Below are 21,554 nucleotides of genomic sequence, written 5' to 3' on the forward strand. Positions count from 1 at the left end.
ATTTTATTAGGTAACAATGCTATTATTGCATTTTTGATAAAAAAAAGTATAGACCCAGAAATCATTTGATTTGATTTGATTTGATTTTTATTTTGTACATGTAAAAGACAACTATTAAAAGAGAAGCTAAGAAAACAAAAAAACAAAACAAAAGAATGTCATACTTTAACACTTAATATCTTAATTTACATGTGCAAAAAAGAGTAGGAAGACGTGTAAACTTATTTAATCCTACCCACATTCACTAATCATTTATTAACAAGTATTATAACTAACTATACTATAATTATACTCACACACTGTACTCACACACTTACCTATACATACATACATGCATACACATAGTTGAGTATTTTATATATATTTGTACACACATGCCCATATAAATATGTATATAAATATACTTATTTACACCATACTATCTCTATATTAACATCTATATTAACCATCTGCTCTATATCTATATAGAGCAGAATGGAGTTTGAAGCTCCCATTGGTTTTTATTTTGTGTGACAAAAGTGTTTGGAGAATTACATTTACATTACATTTAAAAAGGGAATAACAACAAGTGACAGACAGGCCACAGTAGACATGGTAATTGCAGCATACTGTAAGTACAGTTGAGAGGGCATGTGGGTTAAAACACAACAGAGATTAAGTTGTTTAGGAAAGGAGATGCTCTTGGAAGAAAAGAGCTTCTTGAGGCCGGAGAGGGATGGCCCTGCTCTTGTAGCTCATTCCACCATTGAGGACCCACAAAGGAGAACAGTCTCCACTGGGATCATCAGTAGAATATGATCATATTTGACATAATTTACATGGTATGCAGGTATTAAGGGAGTTTTTTTTAGCTCAACAGGATAATCAGGTGCCCCATATACAGACAGAGGCCACAGTCCTTGTGCAGTCGGTCCAGGTTTGAATCCAGGCCTGTGCCCTGTGCTGAACGTCTTGTTCCTCTATTGTAAGCTGCTTTTGATAAAAGTGTCTGCTGATTGTAATGTAATGTCCTGCCTTGCGCAGTTATGTTGTTGTTGGTGACCTATTTAGTGATGGATGTGTAAAACCTGTGAAAAATTGCACCCTATATTTATTCAGAAGGTTCATACATCAGGTCATGATATAATAATAATAATAATAATTATTATTATTATTACTATTATTATTATTATTATGCAAATATAACATCCGGTCAATAGTAACACATTACTTTATTATTGTTATTGCTTTTGTTGTTCAGCAAAAAATAATTTGAAAATAAAATGTGGAGGTAGAAGATGTAGAAAAATTAAGCACACCCTTATTGTAATGTTTTGTAAATATATTATAGACTCAATTGTTGCTGCCCCGCTTCAATTTGGTAAGGGTTATAATACCATTTCCAAATAATGTAAATCAATATGAAGTGACGGTTATTAATACAGTTGGCAAATTGACCACACATTTTTGTACACCGAATATTGTGGAGTAGAAACACGAGGCCATCTGCCCACCAGTTAAGCTTTGATCCTAATGATGATGGCTGGCTGATGATCAATATGTTGCAGTGGCGCAGTAAAAGTTCAGGCATCAGCCAAGCGGTGATGTAAAGAAGACAAGTAAGCTAAAATTTGTGAGACGGATAACTCCATAGGAAAACAGTTACTTGAAGATTTGGTGTCCACAGGTTCTTCTACAAGCTATCACATCGTGAGGTGTACTTGACCCTTGCAAGGTGCTGAGGGATAGGCAAGCTTTCTGAGGCCTTCGCTCTGGCTTGGTGACCTGAGCCTTTGTGCCTTGCAAGGATTACTTTTTCTTTTTTATACAATGGTTTTAACTTCTAAATTTAGTTTTAGTTAAATAAATGATGACATGCTGTAGTATGTGATGCGTTGTTGTTATTCATCTGAGGTTGTATTGACCTAATTTTAAGACCCGGTAAAGACTGGATAATTAAAAAAATAAAATGTTTGCATATATAAAACCATAGAAGTGATAGAGGGCATACTTTCCTTTTTAACATGATTGTTAGTATTTAGTAGTTTTTAATCAAGTTTGTATTAGTGGCAAAATGTCACAGTTAGTCAGTAGTAAGTAAGGTCTTGTAGAGATAGTTAGAAAACAGCTAAGACGATACAGTTAGGTATTTTCCTGTCTATTATTGCAGTGTAATATTGTGTGTGTTCTGCAGCTGAGGCAGTGGCAGCAGCACATGCAGGAGCAGCTAAAAGCCCATCAGTTGGAAGAGCTACTGCAGCTGCAGGAGGAACAACAGAGGCTACTGGGCATTGCAACTGGATCTAAAATCTGCAACGGAGGTTAGAAGGAGATGACGTGAATCATTTCAAATGTTTCATTTTTATTTGCTTTAGAGGTTCTTCAGTTGTGTATATGTATTGGTTTTACTCCATCAGCAGCCAAGTGACTATAACATATCATATACAGAGAGTACAGAGTCATCAGGAGAAGAATGGGATGAAGATGAGCTCCACCCCGGTTCTGATATGAACCGACAGCCGCTCTCACCACCAGGGGAACTGGAGCAGCCGTCTAAAGGACAAGGTCACGAGGAAGACGGTGAGAAATATGTTCTTCAGGGTTGCAATGACAAATTTGTTATGCTATAATACACTCCTGATCACAACCACTTAAGGAATTTGCATTTGGTTCTTCTTGGTTTTTTTCTTCTAGTAAGTATAGTTTCAAAATGCGAAAATAAGAAATCTGTGCAAGAGGGAAAAAACAATAAGCGTTCAATTTGTTAAAAACAACAATTTAACTGAAATGGGCTGACCAAAAAGTTTAATACGACAGCGTTTATAAGCCAAAATCTGTGCAAAAATTTGGATTCATGTCATGTTCTGTCAAGTAATCACTTTGTCAAGATCCCCTGATGGCAAAGGCAAAAAGCTCACTGTCGTTGAATGTGGTAGGATTGTTGAGCTGCATAAGTAAGGCCTCTCACAACATGCCATCGCTGCTGAGGTTGGACACAGTGATACAGTTAACAGTTTTAAACAATCCCGAGGGGTTATGGAACAAAAAAGTCAAGTGGTAGACCCAAAAAAATCTCACTGGCACTGAGCCGGAGGATCCGAATGGCTGTCCGTCAAAACATGAGACGATCCTCGATCCAAATTAAGGCCATGACTGGAGCTGACTGCAGCCCAATAACCATCAGACAAGGGCTTCAAAAACAAAGAACGTCTTCAAAGCTCATGTCTCCTTCAACGCCACAAAATAGCTCGTTTGGATTTTGCAAGAGAGGATCAAACATGACGTTCAAAGGTGGAAGAAAGGTTTATTCTCTGATGAGAACAAAGTGTGACCTTGATGGACCTGATGGCTTCCAACATTACTGGCATGACAAGGAGATGCCACCTGAGATGTTCTCTACACGGCACAGGGGAGGGGCGTCATCATGATCTGGAGGCTTTTCCTTCAATGTTTCAGGTTGTGCAGGGCGTCAAACAGCAGCTGACTGTGTAGAGATGTGGCAGCAGCTTCCCTCGTGACTGAGGCCCCCGTCTGTGTTTTTTTTATAACCTTTCATTTCTGTTTTGAGAGATTTTAGGTTTTTTTTTTTTGTGCTATGATCTTAAACTTTTGATCAGCTGATGAACAGCCAATTTCAGTTAAATTGTTTTCAAACAAATTGCCTGCTCAGAATTGTTGGTCTCTTGCTCCCATTTCTTCTTTTTGCGTTTCGAAGCTCTACTTAGAACCTTCTTAAGATACAGCAGTGCAAAATGCAAATTCTTGTAATTTCTTGAATGGTCGTAAGATTTAGTAATGAGAATTTGATATTGTTCATTAATTTTGCCCTATTTAACTTATTGTGTTGCAGTCTGGGGCAACACATATCCAACTAATATGAATCCTTTATTTTTACTACAGAAAAGAGCACTTAGAGTTATTTACAATACACATTACAGAGAACACACCAACAGATTATTTATTGAATCAAGATTACTGAAACTCGATGATTTGGTTAAGTTACAGACACTCACAATCATGTACACAGCTAAATGTAAAGCATTACCAGAAAACTTACAATACATGTTTACTTTCAGTGCAAATAATGAAGATAGTTGAAGACAATTTAATTTTAAACATCTACTTGCCCGAACAACTTTAAAGCAGATGAAAGTTTCTGTTGTTGGAATTAAGTTATGGAATTCATTACATGATGATTTAAAGGGCTGTATAAACATATTTCAGTTTTAAAAAAAAATTTAAAGAGAAAAAAATAGCAATGTATGGATGAAATAGTTATGATTTATAATATATGCGTATGGAGACAGCCAATCTATGTTTTGATTTTTTTGTTTTCCTTTCTTTGTGATATTAACTGAGTAATTGTAATTGTGCAGACCATCTGTTATTATTGTTCAATTTTGTTTTGAGGGAGGGACAGGTATAATAAGATTTTCTTCTTCCTGCTCCTTTCTGGTTATGGAATATGCTTTAGTTGATGATTGTGTTGCTTTTATTTTACTTGTTTGTTTTTTGTTTTTTCTGTTTGCATATGATTGATCCATGATTGGAATAAATACAAAAAATGAATGAAAAAATGAATGAAGATTTGATCAAGAGGAGTTTGATCCTGACTTTAATCACATTGGGATAATTTCTGTGGATGAATCATTTCTTAAACGTTTTCATTTCCCCAACAGGCATGTGGAACTCCAGAGAAGAGGATGAGAAGGACGACACATTAGTAGAACCTGACGGTGTGTCTGAAGACCTCCGCAGGAAGGAGGGGAACAGCTTCCTTGACAGGTGGATATATTCTTGTATTACTGAGTTCTGAAATGAGACTGGCTGGTGTAGAAAATCCATATGAGATATGAATCTGAGTGACAGCAGTGCAGTTCTGGTGCTTATTAAACATGTTAATTTGTTGATAAATGGGTCTATTTCCATACTGTCATGTGTGGCTTCTCTTAGACCCATAAGGCCAGGTATTGGAGGTCAGAAGCAGACGTTTGAGGAGCTGCTGGAAGAGGAGCTGAGACTCGAGGAGCAGAGACTGAAGTCTGCACAGCAACAACAGGTACGAGGATCAAGCGTCTTCCTGCAGGACTCATTAATCATTTCTGGAAATTCAGCTTAGTAATTTGCAAATCATAAATGTATTTATCATTCAGTCTGTGTGATGAGTTGAGTCCACACCGACTGTTATTGGTTCTTTTTAACGTGTGCCAAGTAAAGTCTGCCCATATTCCTACACCATAACACATACATGCTTTCATTTTGTTAATGCAACACAATTTAAAACCTACATGTAATTCCCATTGTGCCTCTCCCCCTTCCCAGAGGCAAAATGAAGCTAAAGCTGCAGCAGCTCCTCCCAAGAGGGCTTTTCTCAGGCGAGGCGACGGTCTCTCTAGATTCAACAACAAAGCTTCATTACAAAGAGTGGAGGATAAGAAGGAGCACAGGGGACACGCCCAAGCCATAGGACTCTCATGCAGCAGCTCAGCATCTACTCCTGGCCAGAGAGGTGGTTCAAACACTGGCCAGAGACTTTCTGTTCAACGCAAAACTGCCTCACTCAACAAAGAGAACCGAGCAATGGGGCCTTGTTTACCTCCTCAGGGTAATAGAGCAGAAGTCAAGACAAACGGCACAAAGGTTTTAAGTAGTCAGAGACAGAACACGGACGGACCAGAGCTGGGAAAGACCAGACAACACCGGCTGGAACAAGTGAAGGAGTACAGTGACAGAAACGTGGACCAGTCCATGCAGGTTCTGAGGAGCTGTGATCCGAACCAACAGCCGAACGCTGCAGCCAGACAGGCGGGCGCCAGCGCGAGGCCGCCCAAGGCTGGCGGTGATGCTGCAGGAGAGAAGCGCTTTGGTTCAGGAGCTCCATTTCCAATGAGGACTCAGTCAGGGCAGGAAGCTGGAGCTCCACAGGATTCCTTTGAGTCATCCTTTAGGGAAAAGGTCCAGCGCTGGGAGTGTAACAAGCAGCTGGAAACCATGGAGCTGGGAGAGTTTGAGCTGCTGGAGCAAGCAGCCGAGGAACTGTCCTTCTCATCCAACTCATCGTTTGTCATCAAGGTGCTGTACCGATTACCGTATCTGAAAGATGTTTTATTTTCCCTTCGGTTTAGCTGTAAAATATTGAAAGACTTAAAAAATATTTGAAAATATCCCACAGTGAGTGAGAATGCCCTAATAGGCAACATATAAATAGCTGCAAAGATCAATTAAACTAAAGTTTATTAATATTCAACTGAGAGATCAGATTGTTATGAGTGGTTGACAACATGACTGTAAAGTTTGAGCTTGTTGTTTACGTTTGGCTTCTTTCAGTCTGTGTTGCATCATCTCTTCCTGTTGTATTGGAGTGGTTTGTCAGTCAAAGTCAGACTCTTTTACTCAGACCTGACTAATTATTGCAGCAATAATCTCAGACGTGCAGCAAATACATGCTATAGTTTCAATTCAGCTCATCATTTAGCTGATTTTTGACTTTTTGGATGTGGAGTCAGGTGTGTTCATATCTTTTAAGCCAGTTTTTATCCTCTGAAGAAATGTGAAATAATAATACATTATTATTATGATGATTATTATTATTGTTATTATTATTATTATTATTATTATTATTATTATTATTATTATTATTATTATTATTATTATTATTATTATTATTATACAGTAGTACTAAAATAAAAGATTGAACCCTTAGCTTTAATTGTAAGGTTTTGACTTCTGTGTGTTTTTATGCATAAAAACAGTAGAAATTACTGTAACAGAGAAAATATTCCAGGAAGGTTGTCAGTTAATCCTCAGATTGCTGCTAAACACTCTTTACAAACCAGTGTAATAGTACTTTAAATCAGTTGCAGCAAAGGAATTAAAAAAAACAAACAAAGTCAGGCCTGTGTAATTTACAGAAAGTTGCAAGACTTAACGCAGTCATGTAGCAAGTGCTTGAATTAAATTCTTTGTATGTTTTAAAATGTTTGATTTATTTCTTTTACTCTTCATTTATATTGAACTTGTTAACTGTAATGTAAAAGAGTCTTTCACCCTTGTAGGTTCTTCAGATGGACCAGCAGAACCGGCAGCTGCAGAATGCCAGGGGCCTCCACCAGAGACGACTGTCCTCCACTCCCATCAAATCCTCCTGCAGAGGGGAAGCCCAGACGCTTAGTGTTCAGCAGGGAGAACCTTCATCTGTGCCACTGGTGCGGGCTGATGCGTTGAGCAGCAAAGTCCTCAGTGAGGCTGAGGACGGACATGACAGTGAAAGAGACGGCGAGCCTGAGGTCTCTGACATTTCCTCTGGGGGTGGCTCTGAGAGTGGAGAGGAAGTCATGGTCAGAGTCTGCTTCCCTGCACCATCCAACCCTCCGTATGACAAGCGGTCTTACGAAGATGAGGATAGCTTCAGGGACTCCACGTCGGAGGTGACGGCGGAGGACGGTGGGGAGAGTGACGGCGACTCCACACTGATGGAGGACAAAGACGTCCGGCAGGGGAGGGTTGTGTTTGATGATGATGATACGTGGAACGACCTGGAAGACGCTGCTGTCAGCGAAGTCAGTGTCAGCAGAGACATCAGTCCCGTTTCTAAGTCCACAGCTAAGGCGGTTTCACCAGTGGAGAAGACTCTGTTGAGGAAGGTGGCAGTGAAGAAACGCGTGGAGGCGGATGAAGAGCCGGAGCCCGATCCTCCACCGGCCTCTCAGCTCATGACCAAGTTATTCCCCTCACTGAAGCCAAAAGCCAAGAACGGACCTCCGCCTCCGCCTCCTGCCGACCTGGAGTCCAACAAGCCCAAGGATGACACAGGTAGGCAACACTTCCCCGTCAGCCATTCCCCGTCAGTCATTATTTCCTAGTCAAGTTTGATTATTAGTACTGTATTTTCCGCACTATAAGGCGCACCTAAAAGCCCTCAATTTTTTTCAAAAGCTGACCATGCGCCTTATAATCCGGTGCGCCTTATATATGGATCAATATTGATCCGAAACAGGTCTCGCAACTACGGTAAGCAGCCGCCAGGCTGAACTACTTTCCTTAAACTTTTCTTACATTTCCAGCCTTGCTGGGGTTGAAAGTCGTGATGAATGGATGGCGTTTTGGCGGAATACCGGCTTTCGCGAGTATGACGTTTATGTTGAGTGACGAAAAACAATAAAATATATTTATTCTAATATGTCAAGATCACAATAATCTTCCAATTTGGAACTAAAATATTAAATAACTAACACAAATAAAATACACTTCAATTAAATACTTAGTTTTTTTTTTGTAATTTATTTTCCCAAGCCACTTGGAGCCTCAGTATAAGGATGAAAGAGCTGCATGCGGCTCCGGAGCCGCGGGTTGAGACCCCTGGTCTAATGGATGCAGAACGTAACCCCAGCCTCTGCTGTAGCGCCTTATATATGGAAAAAGTTTTAAAATACGTCATTCATTGAAAGTGCGCCTTATAGTGCGGAAAATACGGTAAATAAATAACTCCCGTTTAACAACTTTGTTGCATTTCTTCTGGCTTTCTGCTTCGGTGTTTTGAGCCCCGAAACAAGCGCAGAAAAATCTGGAAGGATAATTTTTCTGTTGTAGTTGCAGACACATGATCAAGTTTAAATATGTCACATTAATCATGTGTGTGTGTGTGTGTGTTTTCTCGTCCACAGGCCAGCAGGCTCAGTCCAGGCAGCTCAGAGAGAAACTGATTGAGCTGGAGATCGAGATTGAAAGATTTAAGAAGGAGAACGCCGCGCTCACCAAGCTCAGACAAGAGAACAAGAAAAATCAGGAAGATCTCAGGTGACGTTTGTTCAGTTCAGTCGATCTATATGAGCTTTTTGTAGCGTTTAAAAGTTTTAAATGGCTCGATCTGATGCAGCACACAACCTTCACTGGCAGGACGGGGCACAGCTCCTTCCTCCAGGACATCAGACTCCTTAACAGACTGATGCCCCACATACACACACTCAGCTCTGGATTGGTGTCTTTCTTGAACCTTTACATGGACTAGATCAACTGAGCTGCCAGCCTCTAACAAACAAACACACACGTCACTGTGACGTCCACTAGGCTGAAGTCCCTGTCGGCTGCAGCGTCTCTTGTCCTGCTGTTACGTTTCACTGCTGTCATAAATGTTACTGTTTGCAGTCATGTCCCCAAAGCTTTGCCCTCACCCCGTTCTCCTCTAACTGTGTGATTTTATTTGGATATTTAGGAAACAGAGCTTGGAGTTTGAGCAGACCAAAGCAGAGGAGCTGGCCAAGTTTGAAGAGTACAAGAAAGAGGAAAACAGGAAGTTGCAGAAGGAGCGTAGGCTGTTTGAGAAGCACGCGTCAGCCGCCAGAGCCATTCCTGACAAGAAGGAGCGAGAGGAAATCCAGGTGATACAGACTAATATTGTACCTTTTCAGTCATTCAGCTGAATATTTCGTAGGTCTTTACATGTTTTTGCATCTTCATTTAACACAACTTCATGTAAATATCCAGCTTTTTGTCAACTCGTGTGTTCTGTTCTGCACAAGTTTAGGATTGATGCTACAAAATCTAAATCTAATCAATCAAATTAAATTAAACTAATGAGTTCTTTGTTCATATGTAGAGCTGTGTGATGTTATATTTATGCATCACTCTAATATTGAGTTTTATTAAATATGATGACAAATGTTGGAGGTTTCTCTAGATTCTTCACCTGTAACTTGCAGCAGGGCAGCATGTCAGCGTTATAAGTTTCTCCTGTAAAGTTGAGCCGGTTGGCATATCTCTTTTTATTCATAGAAAAGCCATGTCTGGGTTTGAGAGCAACACAATTTGAAGGCCGCCTTAAAGTTTTTGTTTATTCTTGGCAGTCTACCATATTTGTCTTTCATATTTTTCAAAAAGCAACGAGAATTGGACGTAGCAACATGCTGGACAAACCAGAGCTATGTTCCTCTCTTCAGGGTTGACAGAACCGCTGCAGCACTCAGCTACACCTGAACGTCCCTGTTTTTCAGTCATTTCACATGTAAATGTGCCCAAAATCATCACAGATTACAGTAATGCATATAAAAGTTACATCAGAAGAACCTTTGGTGTATCTAGAAAACTTTGAGAAGGGACAGCGACGGTGCGTTTCGGGAAAATCCGGTCTTTTGTGTTATCTTTGCTGTATATGTTGCATCACATCACATTCAGAAACGCTTAGTAAACTTAAAAATCTTTGACTAATTGGTTGTTTAAAATGGCAAAGGGACTTTTTTTTTTTTTTTTTTTTACTTTTCCTTGTTGAGATATATATCCACCCCCTTTTTTGTTTGTTTTACAACAAAATGACACTGTTACAAATAGGTATTTGTGTATATAATGATAGTCAGAGCTAAGTGCTATCGTGCTAAATAAAGCTGCTTTTAATAATTCTCTTCAGTAAAAATCTGAACTTATAATGAAATCTTTTTAAAATCTCATGCAGTTTATGTAGAAAGTTGAGAAAAACAGTCTTCAAATTTGCTTTGTTGCTTTGCTGTTAAAGTTCCTGAAAGGTTTAGTTCAGTCAACTGAAGAAACAGGAGTTTATCAGAGATCAATCATTCTGAGTTGGCTGTCTTCAAGCATTGTAGCACTGATTTCAAAGATGACCAATATTCCATCTAAATGTAGTAACTAATATAAAGCCCAATGGAGCTGCATGTTTTCACAGCAGACACTTATCTTTCACATTAGTAGCTTCAATCCACATAAAATGATTTTGGCTGATAATGAGAGTTTCTACTTGAGGTGAAACACGACACCTCAGGTTTCTGGGATGTTCATGGGTATAAAATGACTTATACACATATTACTGCCTCTTGGTCTCCAAAAGCAAAGTTCCTGAAATAGCCTGAAGAATAAAATCCTTCTCTCCTTTCCATATCCGCCCCCCCAGTCCCTGAAGCAGCAGCTGAGCTCTGTGCAGGAGGAGGTGAAGAGGAAGGAGAGCCGCTGGGCCTCCACTCACACGCGGCTGCGGCAGCAGCTCGACTCCCTGAACCGGGAGAACGGCTCCCTCCGGGACGAGGTAGCTCCCCACACCACAACCCCTTTAGCCCAGGATTCAAATGCATCTGTGTTGGAATATGCAGAGAAAAGACGCTCAACTGTCAGCAATCTTTTAACTGGGACCATGTTTTATGCCCCCCCAATATTTCTTTTTAAGATCCGAATGCTGGAGAAGCTGCGCCTCAGTGCCTGGAAGAAAAGTTCCCTCGGTGCAGAAGACGACATTGAACGGAGAGATAACGCACCGACTCTGACAAAAGGAGTTACATTTGCTGTAAGTGTCTTTTTTATCGGTTACTATAATTTTTGTGAATATTGAACCTAAATTAGAGTCCTCAAATCAGTGCAAGTAGAAGAATGTGGATCCAAAATAGCTATGACTGTTTGCTTCAAGTCACAGTTGCACATTTGTACTTTGATTAATCTTTTGAATGTGTAGAAGCTCTTTACTTAGACATTTTAACTTCTGACAGTTTACCACTCTTAAAATCAGAACAATGACTCGGGTTATAATGTTTTTGTTTCATTATGAAATCCCTCTCTGTTGTCAGAGTCCTGTTGCCTCCAAAGGAGGCGGCTGCAGCCCTGCGCCGCCCTGCACCGCTGCAGCCACCAGGGGGAGCTCTAAGGATGCAGGTACCAGCTCTTCATTTACAGGGAGATCTCTGCAACACGCTGCCATGCTGTACTTTAACTCTCTGTTAGTCACACTGGTTTACTGGGCGTGAACTCAGCTGTGCACTTAGACTTCCAGCATGCATTTTGTTATATGATTGTTGATTTGATTCCCTTTACCACGTTAACTGCAGCCCTGAACATTTTCTGGACAATGTCATAGTGAAGCTGGATATTTGCGCTGGATGCCCTGCAGACAATACTCTGTTATTTACCCAGAAACTGGAAAATAACAGATTAAGAAACCTTCTAAAACCATTACGTCTGTAGGTGACAGAAATGATTTTCTGTTTCATACTATGTAGCCTTGTTTAGTTTTACTCTTGCTGTACGTGGAAGCCGAGCAACGACATTTCATTGGACAAGAAATCACTTCTGTTTTTTTTTTTAATTTTATACAATGACAAATAAAGACAAGTCTACTACAGTTTTGCATGTTTAACCAGTTTAATCTAAGCACTTGTATGGATTTGTGACAACCAGTCAGATTCTGTTGTTTACAATCAAATTACAAATTACAGTAATGATTTATTTCTCATTTGTAATTATCAGCAGCGATGAAAAGCAGCTTGAAGAGGTCGTCTGGGTCAGGTTCTTCATCCTCCTCCTCCTCCTCCTCGTCCTTACCTGACCGGAGAGAAAGCAGTCCAGCAGCTGTGGAGCTCTGCTCTCCAGAAAGAGGCATCATCGCTTCTTCTCTCAGTCCTCAGGTCCTGTGAACTGCTTAACCACATTTATTTCAGGTTCACATTTGGGATGTTTTTTGTTTCTACCACTCAAGAGTCATAGCTGCCTGCTGTCCATCTCACAGTTTCTCACAGTTTTGTTTCCTGATGCGTTATTGTTTCAGAGAGCAGACCAGCGGCCCAAGCCACCAGAGAGCAGCGAGACTGAAGAGCCAGAATCCTCCCAGGAAGTGATCAGCCATCCTGACGGCAGGGTGAGATGTGAACATGAACTCTTGAAGAATGTGTTTCCATGTGGCCCACGAGGCAGGCGACATGTCATCATGAAACTGCAGGGAGGACAGAGTTGTTGGGTGTAGCAGATGTACCGGATAAACTCGGACATAAATCTCAGAATGAATGAGACTGCTTTGTAAAAACAAGAGTGACTGGCTGCAGAAACAGCGTTTCTGACAGATGTTCTACCCCCAGCCAGGACCCACGTGGAGACGAGGGTCCTGACGTTTGTGTGGGTTTCCAGTAGACCAGGGGTCGGCAACCCAAAATGTTGAAAGAGCCATATTGGACCAAAAACACAAGAAACAAATATGTCTGGAACCGCAAAAAATGAAAAGTCTTGTATAAGCCTTAGAATGAAGGCAACACATGCTGCATTTATCTATATTAGCTATGACTGGGGGTCGAAAAGAGTCGAAGTGTCAAGATTAATGTTGAAGTACAATCTCGAGAAAAAAGTCGAAATGTGTAGAAAAAAGTCGAAATGTCGAGAAAAAAGTCGAAATGACGAGAAAAGAGTCGAAATGTCGAGAAAAGAGTCGAAATGTTGAGGAAATAGTCGAAATGTCGAGGAAATAGTCGAAATGTCGAGGAAATAGTCAAAATTTCGTGAGAAAAGTCGAAATGTTGAGGAAATAGTCAAAATTTCGTGAGAAAAGTCGAAATGTTGAGAAAAGTCAAAATTTCGAGAAAAAAGTAGAAATGTCAAGATTAATTTTGGGGTAAAATCTCGAGAAAAAAGTTGAAAAGTCCACATTTTGAGAAAAAAGTCGAAATCTCGAGATTAAAAAGGAAAGGAAAAAGGAAGAAAAAAATGAAGAAAAAAAACAAGAACAAAAAAAAAAAGGGAAAAAAAAGTCAAACATTTTTGAAAAAGCTCCAGGAGCCGCTAGGTTGGCGCTAGAGAGACACATGCGGCTCTAGAGCCGCGGGTTTCTGTTCCCTGCAGTAGATGCTCTGATCCGAAAAGAGGAACGTTACAGTAATGGTGGTTCTGAACCGTCAGTAGGGGTGAACATGGCTGCTTATCAGTCGGTCTGGTCCTGTGATGTCCAGGGCGTGCTCTGCCTTTAGGACAGATGGGGGAGGCTCCATGAATCCTCTTCAGGGGGACAGAGTAGTGGCCGGGTGACTGACGTCATCATTCCTGTCCGTAAGACCTTCTATAGTTTAGCAGTAGCTGTAACTGAGATCTGGTTCTGACCCTTTCAGGTTGAGAAGGTTCTGGTTGACGGCGATCGCCTCATCATCTTTCCCAACGGGACCAGGAAGGAGATCTCAGCGGACGGGCTCTCAGCCAAGGTCACTTTCTTCAATGGAGACACTAAACAAATCACAGCTGACCAGAGAGTGGTGAGGCCTTTACCCTGCTTTGTTTCCAGTAAAACATTCATGCTGGTAGAGATTTGTAGCGTAAACTTCACAGATTTCACAACAGGCTGTTCAGTTTTCTGAAAATGGAAATTTAAACAAAACTATATCGAGATGAAGACAACGGAAGTGAACGGCTCTCCTGCTTTTCCGCTCAGATCTACTACTACGCCGAGGCCCAGACCACGCACGTCACGTACCCGGACGGGATGGAGGTCCTGCACTTCCCCAACAACCAGACCGGTGAGAGGCAGAACTGACGGCACAACGAGACAAAACTGCTCAGTGTAGGCTCTGAGGAGGAGGAATATGTACATTATACAATCATGAAATCTATTACAATACAACAATCAATCATTAGTTTCAGTATCACCCAGAGAAGTTGCAACATACTGTAAATGTAACTGTGTGACAATCAGCACTTCTTGGTATCACAAGAGGATGTTGAAAAAGCTTTTTTTCGCACAAAGGCGAACAAAAGCCATGGACCAGATAACATCTGTGGTCGGCTACTTAAAAACTGTGCAAAAGAACTGAGTCCAGTTTTCCGTAAGATTTTTAACAGATCCTTAGAAGCACAGCCGGTCCCCCCTGTGTTTGTCCCGGTCCCTAAATCCAGCCGCCCACAACACTGAATGATTTTAGACCAGTGGCCTTGACTTCAATCATCATGGAAATCTTTGAAAAATTGGTACGGCTGGAAATCTTGAAAAATACAGAGTGGATTGGACCAATTGCAATTTGCCTACAGGCCTAAAAGAGGAGTGGAGGAGCCACACTCACTCTTCTTCATTTGCTTTTTAAACATCTGGAAGGAAGCAGGTGTCATGCCCGGCTTTTCATTCATTGATTTTTTTCCTCCGCTTTTAATACAATTCAGCCGCACATTTTAACGCAGAATGTTTTAGAACATTTTAACTCGAGTACAAATCTTGTGGGCTGGATTTTAAACTTTTTAACAAACAGGACACAGAGAGTCAGAGTTAATGGGTTTTTATCTGACAAAATGTGCTCCTCCACAGGCTCAGCACAAGGGTGCGTGCTCTCACCCTTGTTATTCATTTTATATACTAATATGTGTCGGAGCACTTTTAACAACCGCCTCATTTTAAAGTATGCAGATGACTCTGTGATTGTTAGCCTGCTGCAGGGAAATGAAAATGAACACGGCCCTGTGGTTGACAACTTTGTCAAGTGGTGTGAAGACTCATACTTACAGCTCAATCTGACAAAGACCAAAAACATGGCAATTGATTTTAGGAAGAATGCCAAAACACCTGAACCAGTTAAGATTAAGGCTGCGTCCCAATACTCCCCCTCGCCCTCGTTTTCTTCACTAACCCTAACTTTTGCGCGTTCCCGTGAAGGTAGTGGTGTCCCAATTCCTCTTTTCACCTAGGGGGAGGGGGCATAACGAGGGCTAGTGGCTGAGAATAGCCCCTTCAAATCGAGGGATTTCAGATGCTGACTTGGCGAGCGAGGGGGTATGAAAATTTCCCAGAATGCTTTTCCTCGTCATTTGCGGACTGAATCAAAAAAAAAAAACATGGCGGACATTTCTTATTTTTTTGGGAATAAAATCAATATTTTGAGTTAGTTTCTGCATAAAAATGCATTTTGATTACATTTCTCGGCGCAAACCAATATTTTACTTTCATAATATTCACTCAGTGAATGTACATAATCCCTTTTTTGTCCGTTGTTTGCTAAGATCGCGCCGGAATATGGTTACGTAACCTACGTAAGCGACGCCGTAGGTTACGTAAGCTACGCCATAGGCTGCGTCTATTTAACGCGGACCTAAACTCCGGAGCTGGCAGACAGAAATCTCTAAATTTCGGAGCAAATTTCATAACAGGCGTAGCTACAACTGTTAGATTTAATCTATTAAACCAACATCTTCCTAAATGATTTATTTCAGCCAGCGTAATTCTCAACAGAGCTGCGTCCCGGGAGATAGTTTCTCTCCCGGGGCTGACGCAGCAGCTTGACCCGGCGGACACGTCTCTTCTCGGGCTGTGAGCTGAGGCTGCTCCCCGGGGCCGGCGGCTCTTCTCATCTCCGAAAACTTCGGGTCAAATTTCTTAACAGGCGTTATTTGGATAAACTGAGCCCCGGTTGCGGATCTTAAGGTTACCTTTATACCTGAAAAAATATTAAAACTTAATAAAGTGCCATATTAACACGACAGCTGAAATTAAAACAGCTTTTGGCTCTCAGCTTCCTGTTCAGGTTAGGGATGAAAACGAGGGGGAGTAGGAGAAATGGGACAGGCACCTGGGCCAAGTGCCCTAGATCTCAAGTGCCCTAAAATCTCCCCCTTCTTTTTTAGGGTTAGGGAAGAAAAGAAGGGCGAGTGGAGAAAAGTAGGGGGAGTATTGAGATTGGGCCTAAGAGACAAGTCACTGAACAAGTGCAGTCCTATAAATATCTGGGGACAATCATTTACTCTACAGTAAACTTTAAAGAGAACTGCAAAGCTGTGAGCAGGAAGGGACACAAGCGGCTGTTCTGTCTGAGGAAGTTGTTCCGTTTCCACATAGATAGGACCATGATGAAGCTTTTTTTTTACCATGCTTTTATTGAATCTGTTTTAGCTTTTTCACTTGCATCATGGTTCGGAAACCTGCCCCTAAAAGAAAGGAGCTCATCAACCAGATCATTAAATGGGCTGATTGGGGAAACACAGCTGGGCCTGGAGTCGCTGGACGCTAAACAGTTGCAGCGGCTCCAGCTCCATCCCATAATGCCTCCCATCCCTTAGCGAGTGAGTTCCAGCTACTGCCATCAGGACGCAGGTTTAAAGTCCCCAGAACTAGGACCACACGCTACCGGAACAGCTTCGTCCCTGCTGCTGTCTATCTTTTTAACAAATCTTAACTTTTTTTATTTATCACCGAGGTCTATCCTGCTTTTAACTTATTTATTTCTATTTATTAGAAACCCTGACCTTGGTTTTTACTTTCTTTATTCATTCATTGTTCTTTGCCCTGTGGGCAACATCTACTTTTATCCTGTTAGTGAGCGTTGTGAGAACCTGCCATGTCTGTCTTGTTCTGTTGCAAACCTGCTCATTGTTTTCATTGTTTTTGTCCTGTGTCAAATTAATGACGGTAAAGATTGTGTGAGATTCCTTCCATCTGCTGCAAAACAAATCTACCTGCAGGTATTAATAAAGTTAACTTGAACTTGATGTGTGAGAAGTGATGTGGATTTAGCCTCATCATCAAAAGGACAATTTAAACTAGTACAGGATATTACCAGTTAATCTATTTTTAGACCAGCCCAACTGTTATCATTAGAAATAATCTATCAGTGAAGGTAATCTACTTTTACTAGTAACTAGTTTAATCAACTCGTACTTGCTTTACTCTCACTGGGGTTTTGAACTTTATGGTTTTATATATATTAAGTGTATTATTCTTGTTCCAGAAAAACATTTTCCAGACGGCCGTAAGGAAATCACGTTCCCAGACCAGACGGTGAAGAACCTGTTCCCTGACGGCCGGGAGGAGAGCGTGCTGACTGACGGCTCCATCATACAGGTCAACCCGTACGTAAACATCCCCTTCCTCTCCTTACTGACTACTTTCATCCTTTACAGATTTGACATAAAACACAATTTTAGACAATGAAGAGCTGCGTATGTCTGAAACTCCCAGACTTATAATTCCCTCTAATAAAGGAGTCGTTGCTCGAGGTCCGAGAGCTTCTTGTCTTCAACTCTGAGTCACTGGATTGTTGAATTGAGATAGTTAAAAAGGACCTCAAAGCGCATCGTTGTTTCTCAGTGAATGATTTTTTTGGGAAACGGCAAACTTTGGTTCAAGAATGACATTTTAGCAGCCGGTTCCTTCTGTTTTAATCAGTCTGCCATTGGAGCTCTGAATCTGCAGGTTTTAGTTCCAGTTGGGGAGACGGGGCCAATTAAATTGAACTTTTGACCCCCAAAAAATTACAGATTAAATAATTTTCAGCATCTTTCACTGATCAACTCAATTTTATTTAGAAAATAGAATAAAATCTTGCATTTGAGCTTCAAAAGTTGGGGACAAAGAGGAATATTTACATTGTGTTACATCAGTCCAAACATGAATATCTATGATTTGACCAAGTACCAATTCTCTCAGAGACGGAACCAAAGAGATCCATTTCAACACGGGCCAGAAGGAGACCCACACGGCCGACTTTAAAAGGCGAGAGTATCTCGACGGCACAGTGAAGACTGTCTACACCGACGGCAGGCAGGAAACCCGCTACCCCACCGGCCGGCTCAGGATCAAAGACAAAGATGGCAACGTTGTCCTGGACAACCGGCTCTAGAAACCAGAGAAACGTTTGCCCAAACACACTCCCATCCAACTGCAATGACATTCCCACATATCAGAAACATTCCCAATGTTGGCTGAGTGGGATTTGGTGCTTTTTGACAATGTAGAACGTACTGAAACTAAATGTTGTGTCTGGTGTCAAAGATTTTTCAGTGTCTATTTATTTTCTTTGTTTGGTGTGCCTTTTTTTGTACAAATAAATTCTGTTTTCACACAAGAATCATTCATCTTTGTTGATATTCTTGTGGCCTGAACACACTGGTGGACATTAACAGAAGAAAAACAACATAACTGGAGTCACTAGAGGACTTTATTGTGCACCTTCATACACAAGTCAAATAAGTAGAACTCAAACCCAACACAACATCTACATTTCAAATGAATTACAGCTCAACAGCAACAATGTAACAACAAAGACTTGTGCAACTTTTCTGCAAATGTAAAAACTAGGAACTTTAAAAAAGGATAAAACAAAAAGATCCCAAAACAACAGGATTCAGGAAATCTAAAAAGAGAAACATCTTAATGGCAGCAAAAATGAAATCAAAATCTAGTAATACTCGTCTCTTTCAACATGTCTGATTTGGATCTTGAGTGACGCCGTCATTAACACCTGCTTCATCTACTGGGCAGATTCCTGAACAGAAGATGCCACAAAACAACTTTAGATGTTAACAGAAGTGATGAAACCGTAAAGCAGCCTGAGAAAGTTCTGAACTACTGTTTGATTATTAATTGATTATTTGATCACATGAGCGGGACAGAGACCAATGTAACTTCCTTTGTAACTTTTCTATTTGGAATGAAGCTGAAAAGTAACTTTTACCTCACCAGGATCAGGTCAATCCAGCTCAGCCAGTCCGCTCTCCACCAACGACAGGTGGACCAGCTCTCCGTCCTCGCTGTACAGCAGGACCGTGAGCTCGGGCTCCCGCGCCTGAAGACACAAGACTTGTGAAGTAGGGCGGCAACGATTCGTTGAATTGTCACCGGAACGTGTTTTTTCAACGGAGTGAGGCGTCTCACTTCAATACAACCTCTGCCGAGAGTCGCGCAGCACGATAGCGTCTCAGCGCAGCCGCGGGTAATACAACTTCAAAAGTTTGGGAGACTTTTAGCCTCGATACGGCGAATAAAAAGATGACTTGCAAGGTTTGCAAAGCAGACCTTGCTTTTCACTTTTCACTATTTCATGTTATTCATTAGTATTATTTGAGCCACTCAGCTACTCTCGTTGCTATAACCTCAATCACATAATTGATGCTGCGCGAATGGCGAAAAAGCTTGTGTGATGATGAAAATGATGGATTTGCATCTAACTTTCAGTCAGGTGGCCATGAACTGTCAATTATCCATCAAACTCCACAATGATCATGTTAACATTATATCAGATAGATTTGTCTGGACATTTCTCTTGCGGGACGGGAGAAGTAACTAAATCAATGCATCTCTATTATTGCGCGGGCATGAATTCTCAGAGTTTTGCGGGCGGGAGCAGGATGAAGAAAACAGTCCCGCTATAGCAGGGCTCTAGTACCATCTTTCTTGTGTTTATTATCACATAATTAAAGCAACCTCATAATATTTTAAAAAAAATTACTAATTATCCGATTAGTCGACTAATCAATTCAATAGTTGGTGACTAGTCGACTATTAAAATAGTTGTTAGTTGCAGCCCTAGTATGAAGAAACCACGGAAAGACCTGGATTTTCTCAGCTGTTCAGTCAGGATAACCAGCTTCATTGCAGTTCATTGTTAAGGCGGTAATATTCTGTGCTCATTACCACAACAGCAGCCGTGATGTTTCCGTGCAGCAGGTCGATCATCTCCGACACGGCCTTCAAGCTCCACCCGGGACTGTAAGGCAGCACGTCTTCATGCTGGTTGATGGTTGGAGGTTTGAAGCCGGCCACTTTCACTTTTAGGGCCTGGCATGGAAACTGCAGCAGCCCCGCCGGCATCTGACGCAGCCTGGGGGGAGGAAACGGGATATCAGAACAACATCTGTGTCTACAACATCTGCAGAACAACTGCAGTCAGGACGGTTCAGGTGAACAAACACACACTGAGGTTGATGCTTCTGTCTGGAGTTGAGCAAAGCAGCATTTGAAAAGAGTTGAATATTTGAGTCACCAGCTTGAATTAAAGGCAGTAAAAACACTAGCATCAGTGCCGGCAGCACAAGTTAGTGACTGATTAGTAACAAGTGTGTCCAGGATTTTGCAAGCTGAGATCTTTGGCCATGTCACTCGACTCCAAGCTGAAAGTGCTTGAAGAGAAGGCAAGTACACTTCTATTCTCTTCAGACCGTTTATTATCCAGGTTGGGCTGGATAATGACAAATAATCCAGAAATAATCAATAATAAATTAAGTTGCCATCGACCCTAGTAATCGATTATTAGTTGGTTATGTCATCACACGTTTCATGCTGTGATTTGGACCTTGAAACACTTCAAGCTTAAACATGAACACCATTATTTCTTTATTTTCATGACATCAGTCAATAACAGCTTAAATAAGTTTAAAACATGCAAATTTGTGTGCATCAGGTGGTTGATGCCACATATTTTCAGACTTGCTCTCTATCTGATGGTGGGAGTGTGTGACTTTGAAGCATAACTGAGCCAAACTCTGCAGTGAGCGATAAAGAGAGTAGAGGAAATTGTAAACGTAAAAACATACTTGGTACTTGTTTTTATTTCATTTTTTTGTCAGAGACTGGGACCTAAATATCCTAGAAATGACTTTCCTAAAGCTGATAAACCGTAATGTCATTGGAAACCTTTGCTTTTCTACTTTCAGAAGCTGTTTCATTTGCACAAACAATTTGGTGGTAACATGAATGAAAGGCTAACGTTACAAATGTGACCACTATAAATACGTGTGGGACACGTCAGTGTTCGTACTTCAGGAGTCCTGGGGCGCTGGAAAGACTCGTATGTGCGTGCAAAGCTCTCTCCCTCTGCTTTCTGCTCTTTTCCTTTCAGCTGTACCACCCGGGGTTCAGCAGCTAATCCCCCGCCTCCATCTCATCCTCCTCTCACCACAACTAGGAGGTTTCCATATTCCAGATACAGGGTTCAGACATATTTTAACCAACTAATTTCCATGACTTGGCAGCAAGTTTCCATGGCTATACATGATCTCTAAAACATCAATGTATGAATGAAATATAGGAATAAAACAATGTAAAAAAGTCACCACAGTGCGGATCTAATGACAAT

General features: G+C 41.2%; 2 protein-coding genes across 4 annotated transcripts in view; one reads left to right on the forward strand and one right to left on the reverse strand.

Moving 5' to 3' along the window:
- cenpj (centromere protein J) overlaps positions 1–18,534 on the forward strand; it is a 30,119-nt gene extending 11,585 nt beyond the window's left edge. For 2 of the 3 annotated variants that reach the window (XM_061723094.1, XM_061723092.1), the window contains exons 3-19: positions 2,174–2,300; positions 2,428–2,559; positions 4,659–4,764; positions 4,933–5,038; positions 5,302–6,051; positions 7,035–7,791; positions 8,643–8,775; positions 9,191–9,356; positions 10,877–11,008; positions 11,147–11,263; positions 11,541–11,625; positions 12,217–12,374; positions 12,515–12,604; positions 13,839–13,979; positions 14,156–14,240; positions 17,430–17,550; positions 18,128–18,534. In XM_061723094.1, coding sequence (XP_061579078.1) covers positions 2,174–2,300; positions 2,428–2,559; positions 4,659–4,764; positions 4,933–5,038; positions 5,302–6,051; positions 7,035–7,791; positions 8,643–8,775; positions 9,191–9,356; positions 10,877–11,008; positions 11,147–11,263; positions 11,541–11,625; positions 12,217–12,374; positions 12,515–12,604; positions 13,839–13,979; positions 14,156–14,240; positions 17,430–17,550; positions 18,128–18,320 — 3,399 coding nt within the window. In that variant the 3' untranslated portion in view covers positions 18,321–18,534. The remainder of the gene's footprint in view (positions 1–2,173; positions 2,301–2,427; positions 2,560–4,658; positions 4,765–4,932; positions 5,039–5,301; positions 6,052–7,034; positions 7,792–8,642; positions 8,776–9,190; positions 9,357–10,876; positions 11,009–11,146; positions 11,264–11,540; positions 11,626–12,216; positions 12,375–12,514; positions 12,605–13,838; positions 13,980–14,155; positions 14,241–17,429; positions 17,551–18,127) is intronic. The other variant, XM_061723095.1, reaches the window with a different exon arrangement.
- A 635-nt stretch (positions 18,535–19,169) lies between these two features.
- Positions 19,170–21,554, reverse strand: part of rnf17 (ring finger protein 17) — a 42,663-nt gene continuing 40,278 nt past the window's right edge. Inside the window, exons 35-36 of the mRNA XM_061724293.1 lie at positions 20,114–20,300; positions 19,170–19,265 (exon numbers count right to left, since the gene is read on the reverse strand). Of these exons, the coding sequence (XP_061580277.1) occupies positions 19,170–19,265; positions 20,114–20,300 (283 nt within the window). The remainder of the gene's footprint in view (positions 19,266–20,113; positions 20,301–21,554) is intronic.

Source organism: Cololabis saira, chromosome 6 (assembly GCF_033807715.1).
Source record: "Cololabis saira isolate AMF1-May2022 chromosome 6, fColSai1.1, whole genome shotgun sequence".
In the NCBI taxonomy this organism is placed as follows: domain Eukaryota; kingdom Metazoa; phylum Chordata; class Actinopteri; order Beloniformes; family Belonidae; genus Cololabis; species Cololabis saira.